We start from the raw sequence: 22,705 nt of genomic DNA on the forward strand, positions 1-22,705 counted from the left end.
AGCCCTGTCTCATTCACTGCCACTGATCCCCCTCAGGAGAGGGAGGGGTCAGGGCAGGCACGTGGAGAGAGGGAGGGAGGGAGAGAACTCTGTAGGGTGCATACAGTGTGCGAGGTCAATCCATCATTCTCAAATGAGAATCTACATTTTTTCTAACTCTGTGACACACACACACTCACACACACACTCAGAGCTAATTTACCCCTCCTTCCTGATAATGTTGTGTGGAAAAGGTCACGGCTTCCCCTTCTGTCAGAGTTGTAATTTCACTGGCAATTCTTACGCATCATCGACTCTTATGGTGCAGTCCAGGCCGTGATGGTAGAATGCACAGACAGCTGTGCAGCAGGGTCTACATCACAACACCCCAGCTTTGCACAAACCTGTACGGAACAGATAGAGCCCAACTAGAACACTACAGCAGAAATGTGTCCGATCCAATGAATGTGATCACTCCTAGCAGAGCTGAGGTCAGACAACAAGTGTCTCTTTTTAATGATGCAATATTGTATTAAAGACTGTAAAGAAACAATTCTGTGAATTGTCATAATAATCTGTAAATGTAATAAAAACAAGATGCAATATTTTGTGAAAACAGGGCACAGAAATTTGCATCCCACATTTGTATCGGAGTTTATTAGGACTAACCAGCTTGCTGGACTTGATTGACACGGATACACATAAAAGAGTAAAAAATGAATACTGAGATTATAATGTACACAATTGGGACATACAAAACACAATATAAAGTAAACCAAACTAAAAAATTATAAAATCCCCATAAAAGAGGAAATCAAAAAGTCATTTAAACATATAAACGACCAAATGGCAAAGAAATTATGTCCAGCCCCTGACACTTTGAGTGAAATCATAATCATGAACAGATATTCATATTTATCTTTGCCCATAATATAAACTACAAACTATGTATGCAATACAGGAGTTTCAACTGACTTAACAATAACTCACTCCTTTGTAAACAAAAGCAGTTGTTTATATGTGTAAACAGGCTTTTTCAGATATGCTTAGGCCAAGCCTGTAAGTCATTTCATATAAGTAGTCATCTTGCATGCATTTCTTCATTCGACAAATGGTTGGAAAAACAATGATAAAACCACGAGAATAAAAAAAATGCAAATATGCCACTTTCATAGAATCAATAGATCTATCTGTACTGTAATGTTACAACCTACTCATCACATGACACCAATGCACTAACACTAACTGCTCTCAGTGAGCGCCTTCGGCCATGGCACACGCTTCGCTCTTCAGCCTCTGCATGAGAGGAAAATAACTAAGGGAGAGGGGCCACAGATGGACAGAAATGACTCATTTTGCACATTCATTCACCAGGGTGGCAAACATCATATCCAAACTGTACGCAAAACCCCCCACCACCACCACCACTGTCCCCTCGGCGGGGCAAATCTGCAACAGCGTCACATTGTGTCCATTGGTCAGGGGGAGCCTCAAGCCACTGGGCCCTAGAAAAGAGGCCCTGAGAACTGCACATTAATCCAGCGCAGCCCTGGATGCCGGAGGGGATCAGGTACTTCTGTGGTAAGGTACAAAGATAAGCTGTGGTAAGCACTTGGCAAACAACTGAGGCAGTTGTAGCAGGGAGACGTTTTTAACCCTGCGTGACACTCTTTGGTCCCATACATCGCTTCAACAAGTAGCTACACAACTCGGAGACGTAAACAAAATGAAAACATAGCCTCAGTAGAAGGAAATGTTTGGCAAACGTTACATTGTATAAAGTTATTCTCCTCAAAGGGACGCTCAAATGTCCAGTCTTCCTGGTTGGCAATGACACTTTATTTTGGCATGCTTCCTGTGCCGCTAAGGACAACACTGACAAATTGTTTTTGACTGTAAAAGTTGGTGGTGCAGCAGGGACTAAAGCTCAATCATCTTCAATGGAAAGAGATCTTGTTGGGAAGGCATAGTGATTCTCAAGTCCATAGGCTGCCACCATTTCTAAAAGAGAGAGTAGCGTAGAAAGGTATAGGATGTAGATAATGATGATAATAATGATGGACAGTGATATGTGTGTGTGTCTGTGTGTGAATGTATGCAGCAGGACTCAGATGTTGGTAAGAACGTCGCTGGTCAGAACTCGAACAGTAAGGGTGCCAGGGAGGTCATTGCTCTGCTGATTGCCACGGTCGCGCAGATGAACAGTGTGCTGCAGCTGTTGGTCATTGGGGTCGGCCTTGAGAGACACCTGACCCAGGAAGGAATCTTTGATGATGTTGTGGTTCCAAATCTGTCAGCAGAAGTGAACAGAGGAAGAAGGGGAGAGAAGCACATACTTATTACTGACATGGCTGAAGGGAATGACAAAAGCCCAGGTACTCACAGATAAAGAGAGAGAGAAACCCACCTCTATGAGGACTCCCTCTTTGGCCTTCTTCCTGTAGAAGAGCCCCTTGACATCAAACTGGGGGTTGCACGTGTCTTTGAAGACTGATGAGCGCACCTTCTCTCCCTCACAGCGGATGATCACGTAGGGGTCTGAGGCTGAGATCAGAAGCACACTCTATAAGTACTTCACTCCACTGCGTAGCTGTGTTTGTTTTGAAATGCATGCATATTTCACATAATAAATTTTCTCTGCAAGAGTATTCATTTTGTAAACCAAACATCATTATAAAATGTCCAGCAGAGAGTGCTGTAGTCTACCTCCATCTGAGTCCTGGGCCAGAAGGCCGTCCGCAGCCACCACATGGACCTGAGTGACCAGCTGAGGGTAGCCACATAAGCCTGACCAGCACGTCTGGGGAGGCTCATCTAGCGTCAGCTCTCTGAGATCACACACACACACACACGGTTATTGAGTGAGTATGACAGACACTGGATGATCCAAATCCAGGAGAATCAGACTGTTTTGAGGATAATCTCCAATCTAGACTGTAGTTAAAAATCACTAGCCAAATCTCTTTACTTAGCCAAATACAAATGAGGAATCAACGAAATTACCAACATGATGACATAGAGAACAATGACCTTAACTCCGTATATACAGTATAAAACAGTGTTAAACATAGCACATAAACTCTTTGGTGGATTGTACAATTCAGAGGTTCACACAATGCAAGACACAATGTACACAATGTTTACACAGTGCATATGGGATGTGAAAGAAGCGGATCATCAACATGGAGGGTTGTCAGAGACACCTGCGGAGAGCTCAGAGGTGCAGAGTGCAGACCCACCTGCAGTCTGCAGGCACATCGGTGAAGAGACGCAGCAGGAAGTCACCCTCCATGCCGGGATCAAAAGTGGTGGGGATGATGACGTAGCGTCCCTCCTTCAGGTCCTGGCGGAGGAACACGCAGCGCGAGTTGATGTAGATGGAGCTGCCCACCTTCTGCTGGGTGATGTGCATGCGATACTTCCTGTTCAGCTCCACCTAGTGGACAAAAGAGGGATCAGCCAGCTGCAGACAAAACCCTCGCTTGGCATCAGCCATTACAACAAGGAGAGTGTGCTAATATCACACCCCCTCACAAGTCCAGCTCATTTGGGAACACTGAGGTAGACATGAGTGGTCACTGAGCTGCGTACCCGGTGGAGGTCAAAGCCGATGGCCAGGTTCTCCCCTTTGCCCTCGCTGGGCCGAGCCCTGCGGTCTCTCTGCTGCAGGCAGATCAGCACCTCATCCTCACTCTTCGTCACGTCGAACACATACTAAAGGAAGAGAACGCATACACAGAATTAAGGAAAGTTCATTGGTTTATATCAATAGATAGATAAAAAGATAGATTAACAGAGAGAGACAGAGAGAGAGAGAGAGAGAGAGAGAGACAGAGAGAGAGAGAGAGAGAGAGAGCCCAGTGATACCTGAGGGTTCTGTAAGTAGGTGGGTTTTTGGTTGATGCAGCCCCCTGAGCGGTTCCGTCGCGGGTCGTCATGGGTACTCCAGGAGCCGTGTACCACCGCCTCCTCCCAGGTCTTGTGGATGCTCAGGTAGGAGGTGTTGATGAGCCGACACAGGATCAGATCGGTGAAGTACTTACAGAAGTCCTCAAAGTTCATCCTAGGGTCAGGGGTCAGGGGTCATGGAGAAGGGCGGGGAGGCAGTTAGGAAGGAGAGGAACCCAATGTTAACTTCTCAGGATGATTGAAAACACCACAGGGGCAAAGACACGGATCACAGGGGAGGATCTGACACATGGCACTTCAGCAGGGATGGTAGAGAACATTCCACAAATTCATCACGACTCAGGGAAAAGAGAAACATACAGAAATAATAAAAATAGATTTCTATGGTTAACAAATAAGAACAACATTTGACACACGGTCTCACCAGAATTCTCCGTCGTCCTCTACGGTCACCCCCAGCTTCTCCCGCTCGCTTTTGCTCACCTTCTGCCACTCCTCAGAGCTAGCGCAAGCGTGCGCGCACACACACACACACACACACACACACACACACACACACACACACACGAGGGGCAGGCTGAGTATTAGGCATCTGAAAGCTTTTTGTGAATAATTTATGTGGCAAGTTATGAGGGGCTCGGCTGGTCTGGAATCAGATTTCCCCCTCCTTAATCATTTAAGGCTGCATGACACAGAGCAGAGGCCCCAGATGAGAGGCGTGCGCTGGCGTGATTTCTCAGACGTGATTAGGGCTACCTGCTCTGCAGCCTGTGAGCTGATATTCAGCAAATTCAACTGGGCAGTCGACCAGCGTCGATACGCCCGACATTAAAAGGCATCGTATCTTTTGTTGGCAAGGAAGAAATGCTTACAAAACAAGAAGTGTGCCATTCGGGAAAGCACGGCAGCGGGGCATTTCCCAACACCACTCTTTATTTGATGATTCTTATTTCTCTGCCTCAGGGTTTTACTTGTACTCATTTACATATTTTAAAACACCAACAAACACAAAACATAACACCTGACATATGCAATGGAATCAAGAATATATGAGTATTTTCTATCACTGTCCTCTCCAAATTACAGACCTGTGGTAAATCTCAGAGCATGTTTTATGATTTGACAACAACAGAGCACCTATAACACATTTAAGCCTGTGTAGTGTTTATCTAAATGAAACAATCAGACAAAGACTGTGTAGGCTGGGAGCCTGAAGGCTTTGAATTAATTTCACACCTCACGGTCTTCCTTGCTCAAGGTTATCAGAGAAAGTTCAGCTAACCCATGTAAATTATTAAAAGCCTCAGGATATCACAAATGCAACTAAACAAATAATCACCCAACAAAATCAGTCTAATTTCAAACTATTTAAAATACATTTGTCTGTATGTGTGCACTTGACTGCCCTGGAGACTGAAGGTTTGATTTGTTTCTAATGCAATAATTACAGCCAGCAGGTGGCAGTAGACCAGCGTGCAAAGCACAGCTTTTCCCACTGTGCCAAGCGTGATGAGATTGGAGGGGAAAGGGTTCAGAGAGCGTGATGGCTATAGATCCTGACAGCCTGTGAGCTCCTTCCAGTGCTTACTCCTTGGCTTTGATTCCGCACACTCAAGCCACTGCTCTGGCCTTCATGTCAATATATTTTTCTGCTGGTAATCTAATTGAATGGCAACACTTGAGGAGCTCAAATTACAGGCACCTAAAATTAGAAACCCCCCCACCCCCACCTACCCACCCCATCCCCCATATTATGTTCATACTGTTGAAAGGAAATTTCACAAGGTACAATTACTGAGTTATTCCAGCAAAAGTATCAAGAACCAACCCTCCGGCATATTTCACTTTGTTCAGGTCAATGTCCCAAATTTGAGAGGTTTCTAGGTTTTGCTCAGCACAGTTATCCAGCCAAGGCAGACACCTGCTCTTGTGGAACTCCCTCCTGTGCCCTAGGGGGCAGTAGTGTGCTCACCTGTCACTCCAGGGCCCGTTCCACTCCCTCTCTCCCCAAGGGTTCCTCATGCGGATCATGGAGAGCTTCTCAGACTTGAAGTAAGCCAGTAGGCCGTGGCCCAGCCTCACCTTGCGCACGTCTGTCACGCCGTACGCGTGACCCTTCACCAGGCCACAGGCCAGGCGCGCCTCCATGTCGGCAGAGGTGGTTGCCTAGGAGACAAGGAGAGCCGAGACGGCTATTCTTAGAACCTCTTCCGTCTTGCCCCTGCTACGACGTGAACCACATGATTTTCTTTGCGATTGTTTCTGGGTGTGGAGGGGGGGGGTGATGGACCAATGTTGGAATTCTCCAGCCTCTGTTTAATTGAGCGGAGGCAATTGGATTTGCTAATGAGCAGGCTGCCAGGCGGAGCTCAGATGGAGTTACGCTATGAAGCTCCATTAGCTGAGCTGACCTCGTCAATCTTGCCAAAACACACCCGTCAGATCCAGTGGTCTGCACGCCGGGCCTCAGGAAATTACAGGCTACTCACTCACGCGCGCACACACATGCGCGCGCACGCGCACGCACGCACGCACGCACGCACGAACGCACACACGCACACACACACCAATACTTAATACTGTGGTAAAATACCATTGTGAAGCAGTCAGTATGTCAGCAAAAAAAAACAAGAAAAATATAAAGGTGAGACCCAAAACACTCAGTGTTTATGCATGTTTATACAGAGATAATATGTGAAGTCTGAATATTCCGATTGTGTGGCGCATAACAAGCACACTCACAGGCGTAACAGGCGTAACAGACATACTCACAAGCACACACAGAATTGCAAGCATGGGAGAGTTCATGCCATGAGGTCCTCCCCACTGAAGTGTGGCTTCAGGCCCTAGTCCCTCTGTCCCGTGTGTCCCTCTTACCCGTATGGAGCAGCTGATGAGTCCGCCGCGGTTGTGGACCTTCAGCACGCGCTCAAACAGCTCGTTGCGGGCGGCCTCGTCTGTGGCAAACTGGCCCTCGTCCAGGTCCATGGGTTCCGAGACTCCCCCCGTGAAGTCCACCAGCGCGTCAGCTGTGTTCCCTCCATCTAGTGCCTCATAGCAGCCATACAACCTGATGGGAGTGGACAAATACGGATGCATCTCCTGTGATTCTGACTATTCAACTTGAATATTTTGGCAGTATGAAACCAGACTGACCACATTTATTCATCCATTTACATGCTAAACACAACTAAGTAAGGCTCAATTCATTGTTGTTCAACACCTTGCAAATTGGCAAACTAGGCCGCTGACTTACTTGGCATAGGCCTTCTCTACCAGTGCACTCCAGAACTCATTGCTGTCATTGGAGTGGCAGTAGACCAGGTTTCCATCAACGGTCGGCAGCCGGTCATCAATAACCACGTCCACCCACTCGCCAAAGCGCCAGAACCGGAAGTGGAAAATCCCAGCATAGGACTGCGGCTTTTCCGTGTCCCATTCCTGCTCCTTCCAATCGGGAATGACCTGAAGACACAAGCATGACATGATGTGTCATAGCTGGTTAGAGCACATAGATTTGATAGTGATATGGTATTATTAGTTGTTTATAACCTTCTGTTGTAAGCAGTTGGGCTTGCCTGTGTCCTCAGTCAACCCTGAAGAGTTACACAATACACAAGCCGCAGTGGATGAGACAAAGGCAATTAATGCCAGTGAAGTGGACTATTGAAATGCTTCACTGGCACTCAATACACAGCAGACAACTAATAATATGTCAATTCTTAAACCATAATGGTTCAAAATGACATTGTGTGTTATGCATTCAGAACTTCTGATCTACATTAGTTTCAGAGGAGAGAAGTGACAGATAGCAACCTGACACCAGGGGGAACAGAGAACTCATTCCCATCACAATTCCCTCAGTACACAAGCAAACCAGGTAGAACCTCTAATTGGCTCCCAGCGCCCTACAGGAATCCCCTACTTTGAGCTTTATTTTACGTCATTAGCATCCGTTGCCTAGCACTCCAACACATAAACACACACATCACCAAGCGTAAATCCCTCCTCTTACTGTTTCTAACAGTAATTCTTTGCTCTGCACACATTAGCGCCCCCCCCTCCAAACACACACACACACACATACACACAAACACAGACACACACACACACGCACACACACGCACACAAACACAGACACACACACACACGCACACAAACACAAAACAAACACAGACATACACACAAACACAGACACACACACACATCCTGCTGCATGGTGTGACACAATCAATAACGTCCCAAACAAAATGAGCCTTTCTGCCCTCAGGGACCGATGGGAGGGAAAAAGCGACGGGTAGGTGGGGGGTGTAGAAAAACAGACAGAGAATGAACGCCAGGGATCCACTCAGATCAGCCATCGCGTCAGAGAGCACCAACCTGCCCTGCCTGCCGCTGCTACTGAGAGAGCGAGTGAAGAGAGAGAAGACAGAAGAGAGAGAAGACAGAAGTAGAGAGAAGAGAGGAGAAGAGAGAAAAGAGAGTGAGCTATGGCTTCAGAGTTGGAGCTGGCCTTCGTGGAGGACCTGCAGCTGACCGAGGTGATGCGCCTACGGGTGCAGTCGCTGCAGCAGAAGGGCCTGAAGAGGCAGGATGGCGAGCGGCTACTGCTGCCCTACGAGGCCGTCTACCGCTTGGACTTCTCCACGCAGGACCTCACCTTCTGCCGCTGGGAGGTCAGCATGAAGGGCCACGGACGCCTCTCTGTCACGGGAATATCGCAGCTGTGGACGCCCGACCTGACCAACCTGATGACGCGGCAGCTGCTGGAGCCCAACGGCCAGTTCTGGCGCTCTGCCGGCGACCCCGACGACGCGCCACTCAAGTGCCTGGAGGCCGACATCCAGGAGTTCGGCGAGCGGCTCGCGGAGCTGGCCAAGGTGCGCAAGGTGATGTACTTTCTGTTCGCGTTCAAGGAGGGCGCTGAGAAAGCCAACATCAGCTGCTCGGTGGTGTTCAAGCCCAACGCAGCTTGATGCTGACCCTGACCCCAACATGGGCTGCTGCAGCCCCACTCAACAGGCACAGTTAGTACTCTTGCTACGGCTAGGTCTTATATATATATATATATAGTACCGTCCACTTCTGCTTCTATACTACTACCCTTCCAGTACAGATGTCCAGACAAATCTTTTAAGCACTGCCTGTTAGACATGTCAGTGTCCTGACTAAATATTATTCTGTTACTTATTAAATTATTACAGCAAATGTTTGATGTTTACTTTAGTGTTTGGGGTAGCAGGAGCAAAATACTTTAATTTGTGCTTGATGATACTTGAATCTCCTGTTGTTTGACTGCACTCTTCTAATGTTTCTCAGAGCTAACCAGTAGGTGACAGCTGACTAAAATAGGATTCGTAGGACTTTATTTGATTTGATTAATTCAAGAACTTTTCTAATGTCAATAATTTATGTGATTTGTGTACAATGCCAAAGCAATTGCCATGAATACAATGTATGGGTATTTGCACCGAAGGAATAATGTATCCCTATAACGGAAACCATGACAGAATATGTGATGTTTAACACTGCTAATTAAATTACTATTATTCTGTTATTCTGGCTCATTCTCCTGCTCTCTATGCATGTTATATAGGCTGCATACGATTGCGTGCAAGTGTGTGTTTTGCATGTGTATATACATCATATATGCTGGGGCAGCTACGTCCCTCTCCGTGCCACTGGTCAGTGTATGAGGTCAGCAGCTTTGCCGTCACAGCAGACAGCGGCTCAGAGATCAATCGATACTGGTTGTCATCATCGGCTGAATGCTTAGGCCGACATACTAAGGACATACTGTACCACTCTGTAAACAGAGGGCATCTCAACAGGACCACTAAACTAAAATAATAAATAATTCATGATCAATGAATACCAAAGAGCTCAACTGTATAGCTCCTTTGGCGGACATGACCTGGTTTATGACGCTATAAAAGCCTTTTGCTTCTAATTTACAATTTGGAAGGTTACATCAGCAGAGACAAAGTCAAAGATTCAGCCTGAGCCATTGGGTATTGGACAGAATTCTCCATCTGGTCAGCCAGCAGCCTCCTATTCATAATCGGCAGGTTCTGAGTCAAGTTATGGGGTCCTGGTATTATTCCCCCACTCTTGTTGAACTAGATTAGAATATATTGACACAAATGACTGATGAATGAGGCACGCTCTATAACTCAGTGGTGTAACCTTCACCTCCTGCCTTCACCTCTTGATTTGGCATCAATACTGTTGTGGACAGCAAAACCCCACCCACGCCTAACACGACTATTCCTGATCAGTGCAGACTCCAAACAAGCGAGAGAATGTAAGTACGCCTACTGAGATGCTGAAAGAATACTAAAAAGGCTACATATTGCCTCACTGAACTATCTGGCTAAAAGACCCAATTCTAAACCGCCTCACATCAAACAAAGACAATTTGGTGCACCAGTGAAATGTTAATAAGGTGTGTTGCTCTAAGCTGAGGCTCTGCAGGTACAGTAGCAGTGTGCCTCCTCTCAGCCACGCTTGAGAGAACACCGTGGTGCTGCCTGTGCCTCACGCACGTCATGTGCCCACAGCGAAGCCTCTTCTGGGGGGCAACAGCAGCAACAGGAGGGACGCGGAGGATGTGCGCCTCCTGCTTTACGGACGAGAGCTAGAGACACGCCGCTAATGAGACCTCGGGAGGGAAGGAGGACTCTGGAAGAGCAGGAATGCACACAGGAGCCTTGGGAGGTAGAGGCGGAATAGAGAAGGGGAGGGGTGGGGTGGGGGTGAGAAAGGCTATGGATTTAATACTGGGGAACACACCCACACCCACACCCACCCACACCCACACCCACACCCACACCCACACCCACACCCACACCCACACCCACACCCACACACACACACACACACACAGGTCAATAGGATGTGGGAGGACATACTCAGCCCTGAATCCCAACTCCAGTGACATAACATTTTCCACTCCAACCAACACATCTCCATAACAAAGCAATCCCAGTGGTGCCAGAGGTGGATAGGGAGAGGATCTAAAAAAGACCGAACCCTGAGTTTGAGGTGACAATTCTTAGTAACCTCGATGTCAGCTAGCCTTGGGCATTAATAATGAGCCAAAATGCAACCCAATAACTCCCTCCTCACACATCATCTTGCATCAGCTATTTCCATTGTGTGGAATAAAAGCCTGAATATTTTCCTCTGTCTAGGCCACAAGCCCAATACAATTCTCCACAAGTCACAACAACTGAGACAAAACAAGATGAGTTCTAAGAAATAAGGGGCTATCGGTCTTCAGTCTGAATACAAATGGACTCAGGAATTCAGGCTGATTATTTTCTAAAGCTGCTGCAGGACATCTGGCAAGCATTGTATTCGCCACTATTTCTCATCAGGGGACTGCCCCTCACATCAGCACTGCAGCAACAAATAAGTGGCAGGCCTATTACAAAACCTGCTCGGCTTTTCTCCGAGGAGTTCACCTGCACTACAGCTAGGCTGTATGAAGAAACCAACGATGCAGTAGAATGGGTCGTGATTGTGAGACTCAAGAATTGTATCGGTCAAACATTCTTCAACATAGAACCATTTTCTTGTGAACAGACCGTCACTTAAACACAATGCACTACCACATAGGTCGATTTAGTGTCACTGCCTACAATTCTGATCAACCAACAAATCTGGTTGATCCTGTATGAGAACACCTTTACAGTATGTCTTGTTTGCACCTGTGAACATAGTTACTGAACATAGCTGAGGTATTTGAAGAAACACAAACATTGCACAACATTTGGCTTCACAAACACAGGCGGTAAATGTGAACAGGACTATAGAGCTCCAGGTCTGCACTGCGGACTTGGATTCCCTATCCCCTGTGTGTCATTAGGACACTGGAGAACACGAACACACACACACACACACACACACACACACACACACACACACACACACACACACACACACACACACACACACACACACACCACACACACACAGCACAGCAGCTGCTTCCTCTGCAGGCGACCGATGGCAGGAAATGGACTCCTGACACACTCATGCTCCCTGGGCTCACCCGCCCACACCACGCACGAGCCAAGCTACAACTGGCACAGGAGACGGGCTCAGCCAAACACACATGACGGCGGGATTGTTCTGCTTTTGAAACAGAGGATGTGCATGAACATGGTAAGACTTCCTAAAACGTTTTTATGAAGTCGACTGCACTTCAGTTGGGCCTTAACGTCCATCAAGGTCCATTAATAAAGAGAGAAACAGTCCCCAGTCAATCTCAGCGAGTTTAGGGGAATGGCATTACAAATCAATACCCACTGCTGTGGATATCAGATGTCTTCATCACGGAGTGCATCCATATTTTATGCTACTTTTACAAAGATTGTGTATTTTACAAGACCTTACAATAAGCACCATGGCAAGCAGGAAGAACAAAGTGTTCTTATCACAAGGGCCAGAGATCAGTACCACTACCCAAATGATCTTATGACACTGTGGCTATGGACCCTAGAGACTGGGGGTGGTGCACATGGAAAAAACGACTCATCATCTACCATGAACTACGATTTCCCCAAAACATTTTTGGAGCTCTCACCAGAGAAACTGTGATTCACAGTGAATAGTGGAAAGGAAATAGTGCTTTAGTCTTTCTCCTCTCTTCTATTCATTCTTCTACTCAAATTAGTCCCACATCGTCTAGAGCTGGTTGGTCACTTCTTGTTTCAGTGTGATTAAAGGTTGCCTTGTTCTAATGTCAACATCCCTCCTTACAGATTTTACTAACTTGTATTGGCATTTGGCTGCTCCAGGAATGTTTCATTACCAAATCAACACAGTGGGAACCTGCAAAGTCATCCGCAAACAACACACCCAGCACATCCTTGACCAATCCCTAAACCAGGATAAGGCTGCCTATTTATCAAAACATGCAGTGTGTTGACCAATGTGTTGACCAATGGCATTTCTCTCTCTCTCTCTCTCTCACTCACACACACACATACCCCTCACAAACTCATGCACAAATTACCACTTCTTCTTACTGGGAGTAGGCGGTGCTGCTATAACAACACATCCCAAAAACAGATGAGTCATCACACTGAACTACCACCACAAAGCCAATGACACTGACAGATAAGGACACACACACACACACACACACACACAGAAAAAGCACTTACTTTCTGCCACAGCGACTCTCTGGACGCAAGGCTGGAGCACGCTGCCACAAACCAGCAGTTCCCCAGCTGGCCCTGGTGCAAGTCGTGAGCGCTGATCCCGTCCACAAACAGGTGCGGGTCATCACACAGCTCCTGAGAGAGACAAAGGCAGGGGGCAGGAGTCACCACAGGGGGGAGAGAGAGCGAGAGAGAGAGAGAGAAAGAAAGAAAGAAAGAAAGAAAGAAAGAAAGAAAGAAAAAAGAAAGAGAAAGAGAGAGAGAGAGAGTCAAGATTCAATATCACAATACAGTACATACAGTAGATAGTAGTGACAGGGAGATGAAATGACATGCATCATGATCATAGGATCACCATCAAGAACCATGTGCAATGTAGCAGAGCAACTTCCATGGTTCCTCCCCCTGGAATGTTCCCACAGTAATGTGCCAGGGCATGTTTTGGCTGGTGCCCTCGTGGCTCACACCACAAGCACAGATAATAAACAGGTTGCCACCCAAACACACATGTTGGGGTAGGGACACGCCCAAACCGTTTGGAGCTTTGCAGGCCGACGCTCTAAGCACAGCTTAACCCTGAGCCTGAGAACTAGAGGTGGAGGCCGGCCAGGATGTAGCGGAGAATCTGATTGTCATCATGGCTCTGACCGTACGCAGGAAATCAAAGAGAGAAGTGAATGACCTGGGGGACAACCCCCAGAGAGACTCTACACACACGCTGATCATTTGAAGCAGCCTTTGCCGTAGGCATACCAGAGTATGAGCCAGGCTGTAAGCACGCAGACAGCGAGGCAATAAAACATCCGACACAAACCACACGCTGAGGTTTTTCAGATCCTCACTAGTCTGCGTGTGCAAGGCTGACTAATACAGTACCCCAAACCACGGCCAATCCCCATGCCTGCTGTTAACCACACTCAGAAACAAAGCAACATTACACAACACAAAGCACTCTTAAAGTACAGTACAACCAACAGGATACATCTGCACCGAAGTCCAACTCTGATTGTGCTGTCTGTTAGCCACTTTAGATAACAGCGAGTCCTCAAGTTAAATCTAAATGTGAATATCAGATGATATTTCCTAATTGTCTGTGATGCATTGCTTTTTATCATTTGTCTCTTTCCTGCACCCTAATTGCCTGCCTGGAAGCGTGACGAGAGAGAGAGAGAGAGAGAGAGAGAGGGAGGGTGCGGAGTAGGAGCCTCTTCTCCTCTCACACAGCTGATGTTCTCCACCGACACCCCTCACTTCTGCTCTCTCTCACACACACTGCCAGTCATTGTTGCAGAGGGTTGGACCAGTGGAACAGCACACACATGATTCTCATTTCATGGTGCTCCGGGCAAGACCTTTCACTGCTAAACAATTCTCCCTCTCTCTTTTTTCCCTCTCTTTCTCTCTGTCTTACACTCTTTCTCTCTTTCGGCTTCATTAACTGAGCATGGAGGCACAGTAGCAGCTGTTAAATAGCAGATAAGGGAGTGACTACATGCACAGTGAGCAGGGACTACATGCACACTACGGAGTGACTACATGTACACAGTAAACAGTCCACACTCTGTGCCTTTCCTATGAAGCTCTGATAGAGCTGCTATGGTGTTGTTGGTGTGGTGTAGAACACTATATTAGGTGTGGTTTATGACACTATGTTAGGTGTGCTTTATGACACTATATTTGCCATGACGTGTGTAGAAAGCAGTTATCCCATCCAGTCATCTGTAGTTTGGAAGCACCTCTACATGCCTGATAAGCAGGAAACACAGAATACAAAATAACTCATTAATCTGCAGCCAAACAACTGAACATATAATATGGTGGTATGAACCCCCATATATATGGGTTTAATGGCTCATCACAACCAGTCACCATTGCCAGATCATCTCAAAGTGCTTCAATGTAGATTCAGGGATACCAATACGGCTTCATTTCCCATCTATTGTGCTGCTAAATCAGGGCTAGGAAGTACAGAGGAAGTATTAAATTCAACTTTATTAAACAGAAAGTATTGGGAGAGAAATGCATCCTGTCTGTGATATACTATACACACATAGTGGGTTTCAAATCCACCTCCTTTATGCGATATGGTGATTTGGACTTCTTGAGACTCTTGTACAGCCATGTGATTGGGGGAAGGGTTTTTGGAGGAAACACCCGTTTATGATTTCATGACAACAGACTTCTGGCCAAAGTACTGACCCACCTTAAATATGTAAATAGACTTTTTTGTTTTCCAATGTCATGCGTACACGAAAAGACTCAACACACTCCAAGGCTCCTGTTCATGATGTAATACTGCTGCCATGTCATTGTGTGCATTTGATATTCTACAAGAAACAGTGGGGTTTTTCTGAATAATGACAGCGACTTTAGATAAAGAATACCCAGAATGCCGCAGTGTAGGTGTCCATATATCATACTTCCAAAATGCCCTGAGGTTGCGCTGACTGTTTAACTGGCAATATCTGTGCCTGTGCTATCTTTATTGCATTTCTCCCAGTGTGTCTTGACTGCTGGTAGAATCCCCTGTTCTCCTTTTTTTGGAAGACCATATCTAATAGATAATGTTCAGATATGAGAGAGAATATATTTTCTATTCAATGCCACTGGAAATATTCAGGAACGGTTATGTTGCTGCTCAACCACTTAACAGCCAGTTTCTCACAGCGTACACGATCTCACCGAAACATCAAAATGGCACCAAACCCATACAATTTGTTGGGGATTAGCCATTAAAGTTCCAAAATGTTTTAGGGATGGGTTTTCACTTCAATTACCACACATTACTCATCACTGCAGCGTACACGGAATCTGTCGATTTATCCTGACGTAGCAGGGCACCTTGAAGACTTAATCATCTTATAAAACGGGAAAATCAAACAAAATCGTTGCATGGCTGGAGATCCCTTTCACACCAGATGAGTAATCTACCTCCTCCCCTCCATGATTCCTTCAGTGAGGGACAGGTCCCTTTATGTTGTATGAATTGCGACTTCAATTTCAATATTACTTATGCAATCAAGTGACACACCAAAGCCTTATTTATGCCCTAATCACTGCAACAGAGACTGGACATCTCTCTCTCACACACACACTCATACACACACTATGTGGGTTTTAAATGCAGTTGGGGCAGCCATCTCTGTTCATAGTGATGATGATTAGCTCATTGTGATGCAAGGGTGGAGAAACACGAGGGTAGGAACTAGGAAGGCCTTTTTATACAAAAAAGCACTAGCTGTTCACATTGCTTTTACATACAGCAGGGTTAGGTTAATATATCGATCAACTATACATAACATTATTTTTTACTTGTTTTGACCAACACCATCTCTACCATATGCCACCATCTGTATGCTGTGATATGATATATAATCTCTATGGTCTGAATAATAATGGAACTAAGAAAGGCTTCACAATGTGAAGCATCACACTGCAACTGATGGAAATTCTCCATACTGTTCACTGTAACTCTTTAAGGACTAGGCAGGATCTGCTAGGTCAAGCCACTCCAAGACCTGGGCCAATAAGACTTTATTCTCTTAACTGTTAATCTTACAAACCTTGTAAAATTCTATGCAAATGAAATATTCAAATCGTATTCCTCCTCTCTTTATGTGATAACTGAAGTTCAATGTCTAAAATACAGATCCTGTATAAGCAACGAGAACTCGCATGTCGGTTCTATGCATCTCACGCCCCCTGATAGCTCCTCTAAAATGCCATAATCCATCAATGATAAGTTCATGAATTCAACAGTTAGTCATAGAAGCTTGCTGGATGTCTTTCAAAGGCTGAGCCTTTTAGTTTATCAGAGGAAACGAGACAACAATAACTTGTACATTTGGCTCCAACATAAAAAACCCTGTCATGTCTATAACGGAAATTTCATTGCTTTAGAAAGCACAATGTTGGAACTCCTTAAATCCCATCTGCTGAAACTACACTTCCTACATGGACACAAGGCTCGGATTCTGTTTGGACACTAGAGGTAATCAACAACCCAAACTAAACTTTTAAAGAATGTAAATATTTGAGCGTGATCAAGAAAACATGTTCCACTATGCACAGCATTCTGTTTGCTTTTCCCTTTACCTCTGACCTGAAACACTAACACACCACATTCAGAGCTATTTGAACAAGGTTGGGCTTCAGTAACTGCAAAGGTTCAAGTGCCCCTGTTTCCTGTTATAATCCTGCTTGTGTACTTCGTTGAATTTCGCTAATGAATAATAATTGAGCAATTTTTCATTATTAATGATAATTAAACTAAACTACTTGATTGTCTTTCATTCAGTATGACGCAATAAAAAAGGCTTTGAAGATAAATACTGGTGAGTAATTGCTCGCTACTGTTAGTCATGACCTAAGTTGAAAGGGCAGGAACAACCAAACAGTCCCTGCCCCATCATAAACAAAGGGATTGTAAATACACTTGAATCTCTGGTATGAATGGACGAAAGGACTATTTACGAGTTGCTATTTTGAGGACCAAGTCCTGTGTTAAAGCGATGGTTCGGAGTAATTTCACCCTAGGGTCCTTTGCACCATGACCCCGAGCCAAACACCCTCCCAGAACCTGTTTTCCCTTGGTCGAACCCTGGTCGAGTAGCGCTGTCAGAAACTAATGAGTTTCTGCAGGCATAATGGAACCAACTTTTATCTCGTAAATTACCCCACTAATAATGCCCTGAATGGTACGGAACTTCTACAGTATGTTCTTTACTCATAAAACGAGGCATTGAAAAGTTTGTAGGTACACCATGAGTTTATTTAAATAACACTTGCCTGATGCATGCTACTATCTGCTACTATACCGCTGCGTCGACGTTACTTTCGTGATTTTGGAAAAGCTCGTAAAAGTCCTGGCAGGAAGTGATTACATCAACGTTTTTTGGTATATCCAGTTTTTAATATATTTTTTCCGAAGTGTTTACAACTTAGTGTTAACTAATAATTGTTGCAAACTGGTACTACGAACAAAATATTATTGCATTCCTGGATCTACATCCTTATGCATGCTTCCTGCCAGGACTTTTACGGGCTTTTCCCAAATTACGGAAGTAATGTCGACGCAGCGGTATAGTAGCAGATAATAGCATCCATCAGGCAAGTGTTTTTTAAATAAACTCCTGGTGTACTTACAAACTTTTCAATGCCTCGTTTTATGAGTAAAGAACATACTGTAGATGTTTCGTACCATTCAGGGCATTATTAGTGGGGTAATTTACGAGATAGAAGTTGGTTCCATTAAGCCTGCAGAAACTCATTAGTTTCTGACAGGGCTACTCGACCAGGGTTCGACCAAGGGAAACCAGGTTCTGGGAGGGTGTTTGGCTCGGGGTCATGGTGCAAAGGAACCTAGGGTGAAATTACTCCGAACCATCGCTTTAAGGTCAAAGACTTGTGCAAACACACAGTTGAAGTTAACCACTCACTTACCTACCTAATCCCCTTCCTCAACCCAGCACTCTTCCAATTAGCTAATCTTACCCATCATTTACAATTCTCTAATTAATGAACTAGGCCACACTCTAAAAGATGATAATAAAAAGACATTAAAAAACCTTGCGACTTGTACATTCTTGAGTATTCTCTCAGCTTCTGGGCGAACAGAGAGCATCTCATCTGTTTAGCGGGGGGACAGAGTCCACCGAGCATGCTCACCTTCGGCCTCTTCCAGTGGACTCTGCCGATGCGGTTCCCCTGGTAGAACAAAGAGGCGTCTGTCGGAGGGAAGAGCGGGTCCTCGAAGAGCTTCCCGCTCTGTTGGCACTGGCTCTTCAAGGCTGAGTACTGCTGGCCCTCGAAGCCCTTCACCGAGGAAAACATACTGCCACCTGCGAAGCAACAGACAGACAAACACACGTCAAGAGCCATGCAGGCTTCAGGGCTTCCCCTGCTAGTGATGAGCACAGGAGAAAACACAGGTCATTCTCCGGCCTGAGCTGGCTCTGAAAGAGAATTGAACTTCCCCAGAGAGAAGCATGTACAAGTGTTGTTCAGGTTAACTACAGCTTTTTTTATCCAGTGGGGACAGAGAGATTTTTCTCTTTCTAGTGTGGAAGGCTACACATTTTAGTTTTGGCACAACATGCATTGTCTTTACGACATGGTTCCAGCATTAGTGAAAGCCAGCAATACACTACTTCTGTTCATTATAAATTTATGGAGTCAAAAAATGGAAATGAAGCCGCACGCAAACTAGGCTACCACAGTTCTATCAGCATGGGGAAAGATATTTCCGCAATGATTCTAGGGTCTGCCAGAACAACTGGTTTCACTTACCAGAACAAAAACCTCAGCATTGCACTTACAATACTTTTCAACAGTCCTGAAGCTTTTAGCTATTCACTAGTGAGGAGTCTTACAGTCAGTCAGCTGACCACAAGACAATGGACATCAAATATTAAGTCGAGCAAATAAGACACAACACATGAGAGCAACCTATGCAGTATTCTCTAATTGGAAAAATATAGCCGTCATGAAATGTGCTTGTTTGCTGATTGGAATCAGGGCATTCTCTGTAGCATGTCTGTAATTAGACACATTCCTGGGGAGAGCAGGATAATGTGTTTTTCTCTCTGAGTAGCTTCCATTTTTGTACCGTTTCCTTGGTGCAGAGAAAACATTCATTGTCTCCGCTCTGGCATACACTGCAGTCAAGAGACTAGGGAGATAAAAGTGCAGTGAAACTTTCTGCGGTGTATACACCAGCGTTGTTATGCATTTCTATTGAACAATTAATCTAGGTCTGTAGGAACCAATGGGTAAACAATGCCCATCTGCTACCTTTCTGAGAAGAAAACAGCAAACTCTCATAGTCAGGGTCCATGGATATAGGGTGAATAAGGGATACGATCATGTGTATTGGTGATGTGGTTACTAACAGAGACAATACTTTTCCTCAATTGCAATATGAAACCAGTTTGCAGAATATATCTGACAGACTATATTTTGACATAGCCTACTTATAGAAGGTTTGAGTTTGAAGTTACAGTGAAATTCAAAACAAACAGGAACATTATAAGAATAGCAAATATGCTTCTGTTCAAAAACAAACTGACTGTCCATAAGTTGTATTGGGAAGTTTTGGATCCCCTGCTCCTCAGTCCTACAGAGAGGTGCTCTCTCATTATGTCATCTCAGACACTCTTATATACTTACATGTACCCTTACCCTAATAAGAGCAATACCTGCAGAATCGAGGTTCTCTGGAGTTTTGCTGAGAGACACGAAGTTCCTGTTCAGATTGATTCTGTGCCTGAATGCTAAAGGTATATCCTCGAAGGCTAATAACCAGAAGCCATAACCATGGCCATAAAATTATTTGCAAGGGGTGTTCTAGATGGACAAAAGCCAAACCGTTTTACATGTACATTACCAAGAGCACCGTCTGCCCGCCATTGACTAATGGCTTTCGTTCACTGTCTTCAAATCATGCAAATGCTAGAGACATGCATTAGCCTACTGTACAAGGGAAACTGTACCACAACACTGAAGCCTACTCCCGTGCCATCCATCAAAGAGGGTCCACTGCCTGCCACTACTGCAGCGACATGGATACAATTCCATCTGGACGGAAAGCAAATCTAACCATAAGATGTATGTTACGAATTCCTTGTCATGGTGCAAGCTTTCCAATTTAGCTGTCCTAAAACACTAGACATGTTTGTATTTAACAGTTGAGAGATGAGAGAAATTAAAGAATGCTTAATTTTAGGGAGTCGAAAATGTATTTGACCGTCAGCATCGACGACAAAGCAGCATGCCAGGAACGTTTAATCGAACCATGAAGGTGTAGGCGACATCATCATCTACAGTGTAATTAAGAAGGGGGATGTTGGTGAATGCGCCGAGTAAAGGGAAAGTGTAGTTGTAGGTGAGCAGAAGATATTTTGCATATTATTACCTACAGTGCTAACAGTAAAATAAGCTACTCTGCCTGCCTGAGTTCGGCTTGTCGACTCACCCCGTTCCTTATTCCACTATTAGCCTATGTTTCCTCGTCCCTCGGGGAAATCCGACAACGGCTTTGCGTGGTCCCAAAGCTGCTGACTGTTCTGCAGTGCGCGCCGTCTTCCCTTCTGTTCAATTTGTTTTTGCTTTTTTTACACACAAGGGAGGAGCCGTCTTGCAGACTCTTCCACAACTGAGCATGTGCTATTTCCTTACGCTCTCTATAGGCTACACTAAAAGAAAAATACGAGAAAGGGTCGTAATTGGCTAATTTTGCTGAGTTATTTTCATCCAGATTATTGTATTCGTAAATGCGCCTTCGTTTCAAGAAAATAAAAAAGACTAGGCTATGTCCACATGGTAGCCAGTAAAACTAAACAAATCTTAATAGTCAGCGACCAAACCATACTAAGCAGTTGAGTAGCCTAGGCTATTAAGGTGACGAGGGTGGGCTAATTGAAAACAAAATAGCCTACACAGCCTCCAAGCAAAATTACACGTTTCGAACTGATCAGTAACGATTGACAGTAATGTGTGGTTACATTTACACGACAGAAATAACAATGTAATTGCACATAGGCCACATAACAAAAGTGTAGTGCGACCTCGTGTGGTGAAAACCATGTATCTCATGATTTAGTGAACCAGCTAAACGGACTGCCGCTTTCCGATTGTTACGCCTACATGACACAGTGACACTGATTGTACAGTTCACAGCAAACTCGGTAGAGCAACCTACCTCAACAGAGTTAGGCTACAGCCACTAATAGTGTATGACGTGATACAAGGCTTGAATTACAGATAAGTTGCCATTTATCACAATAGCCGTCACAATCCAAGTTGCTTGGTAGCAAACATTGTTTGAACGCGTTCTGGTAGCGCAAAGGTTACCTGAGAATGTTTGAAGTCATACGTGGCCATATTAGTAGGACCATTCATTAGGTTTATTAGGCTACCAAAATAGACTAGGCTATAGTTTATAGTCAACATTGCATACAAATGTTCAAGTAAAAAGTGCATACCGGTATTAATAAAGCTGATATCATTCTGGATGTTTTGGTGGCATTGAAAACAGCCACATAATTAAATTCGTAATGACTAACCAAGCAGCATGTCTACAGCAAACAGGCCCGCCAACTTGCTGATTATGAAACACTCAAATTATCTCTTTAAAATCCCTTAACTCTGGACAAAAAAACTCCTGGAGGGCTCAAGACTCTTATTACTTCTCACTTCTCAAGACTCTTCCCGTTTGAGCTCACTGGCCATATCCCACTGAAAAATTAGCTGAAGGGCCAAACATCACAGAAACCTATCTGGTCCATAGGCCTATGGTCCTACCAACATGGCTGATGGGGACCATAAGTCAGGTTCATCTTTGGCCAACGGTATTTTGTTACTACCATCAGTTGTCAACCACCACCCTGCAAAACCTGGCAATGAACCTATTTTTACATTCATACATTTTATCCATAAGTATTCATAATGGATGAAATAGCAATAGAAAGTACACATATTTTCTTTTCAGTGTATTGTAATGTAATGTTTATTTTTTCAAGGGTGTCACTGATATACACAGAAATAAAATGTACATACATCATTTGGTTGGAATTTATGCTACTTTACCATAAGGCAGTGAGAAACTCATTCTCTGTCAGACCTTCCCATGTAAACTATATTGTAGGTTA

General features: G+C 44.9%; 2 protein-coding genes across 3 annotated transcripts; one reads left to right on the plus strand and one right to left on the minus strand.

Moving 5' to 3' along the window:
• Window positions 1–584: 584 nt before the first annotated feature.
• Window positions 585–21,702, minus strand: capn5a (calpain 5a). 2 transcript variants are annotated; one of them, XM_048264609.1, is made up of 13 exons: window positions 21,031–21,702; window positions 18,726–18,898; window positions 13,062–13,193; window positions 7,145–7,353; window positions 6,766–6,958; window positions 5,861–6,054; window positions 4,313–4,390; window positions 3,847–4,042; window positions 3,571–3,693; window positions 3,219–3,415; window positions 2,686–2,807; window positions 2,387–2,523; window positions 585–2,269 (listed from the first exon to the last, which is right to left on the minus strand). In XM_048264609.1, exons 2-13 carry the CDS (start codon window positions 18,888–18,890, stop codon window positions 2,087–2,089), a joined length of 1,929 nt encoding a protein of 642 aa, XP_048120566.1. In that variant the 5' UTR covers window positions 18,891–18,898; window positions 21,031–21,702; the 3' UTR covers window positions 585–2,086. The 2 variants fall into 2 exon arrangements, with proteins under 2 accessions (XP_048120566.1, XP_048120567.1); XM_048264610.1 differs by lacking the exon at window positions 21,031–21,702 and adding an exon at window positions 20,255–20,984.
• Window positions 8,071–9,445, plus strand: ompa (olfactory marker protein a). The gene has a single exon (XM_048264611.1). The coding sequence runs from the start codon at window positions 8,379–8,381 to the stop codon at window positions 8,862–8,864; it is 486 nt and encodes a 161-aa protein (XP_048120568.1). The 5' UTR covers window positions 8,071–8,378; the 3' UTR covers window positions 8,865–9,445.
• Window positions 21,703–22,705: the final 1,003 nt, after the last annotated feature.

This window comes from Alosa alosa, chromosome 15 (genome assembly GCF_017589495.1).
Source record: "Alosa alosa isolate M-15738 ecotype Scorff River chromosome 15, AALO_Geno_1.1, whole genome shotgun sequence".
Lineage (NCBI taxonomy): Eukaryota > Metazoa > Chordata > Actinopteri > Clupeiformes > Clupeidae > Alosa > Alosa alosa.

Bases quoted from the DNA above. Each gene is read 5' to 3' on its own strand.
- capn5a (XM_048264609.1), bottom strand. From the start codon at position 18,890: ATGTTTTCCTCGGTGAAGGGCTTCGAGGGCCAGCAGTACTCAGCCTTG. The intron at 6,959-7,144 runs GTAAGTCAGCGG...CACTCCCATCAG, and splicing joins GTAGAGAAGGCCTATGCCAA to GTTGTATGGCTGCTATGAGG. The intron at 2,270-2,386 runs GTGGGTTTCTCT...TTCTGCTGACAG, and splicing joins AAGAGGGAGTCCTCATAGAG to ATTTGGAACCACAACATCAT.
- ompa (XM_048264611.1), top strand. From the start codon at position 8,379: ATGGCTTCAGAGTTGGAGCTGGCCTTCGTGGAGGACCTGCAGCTGACC.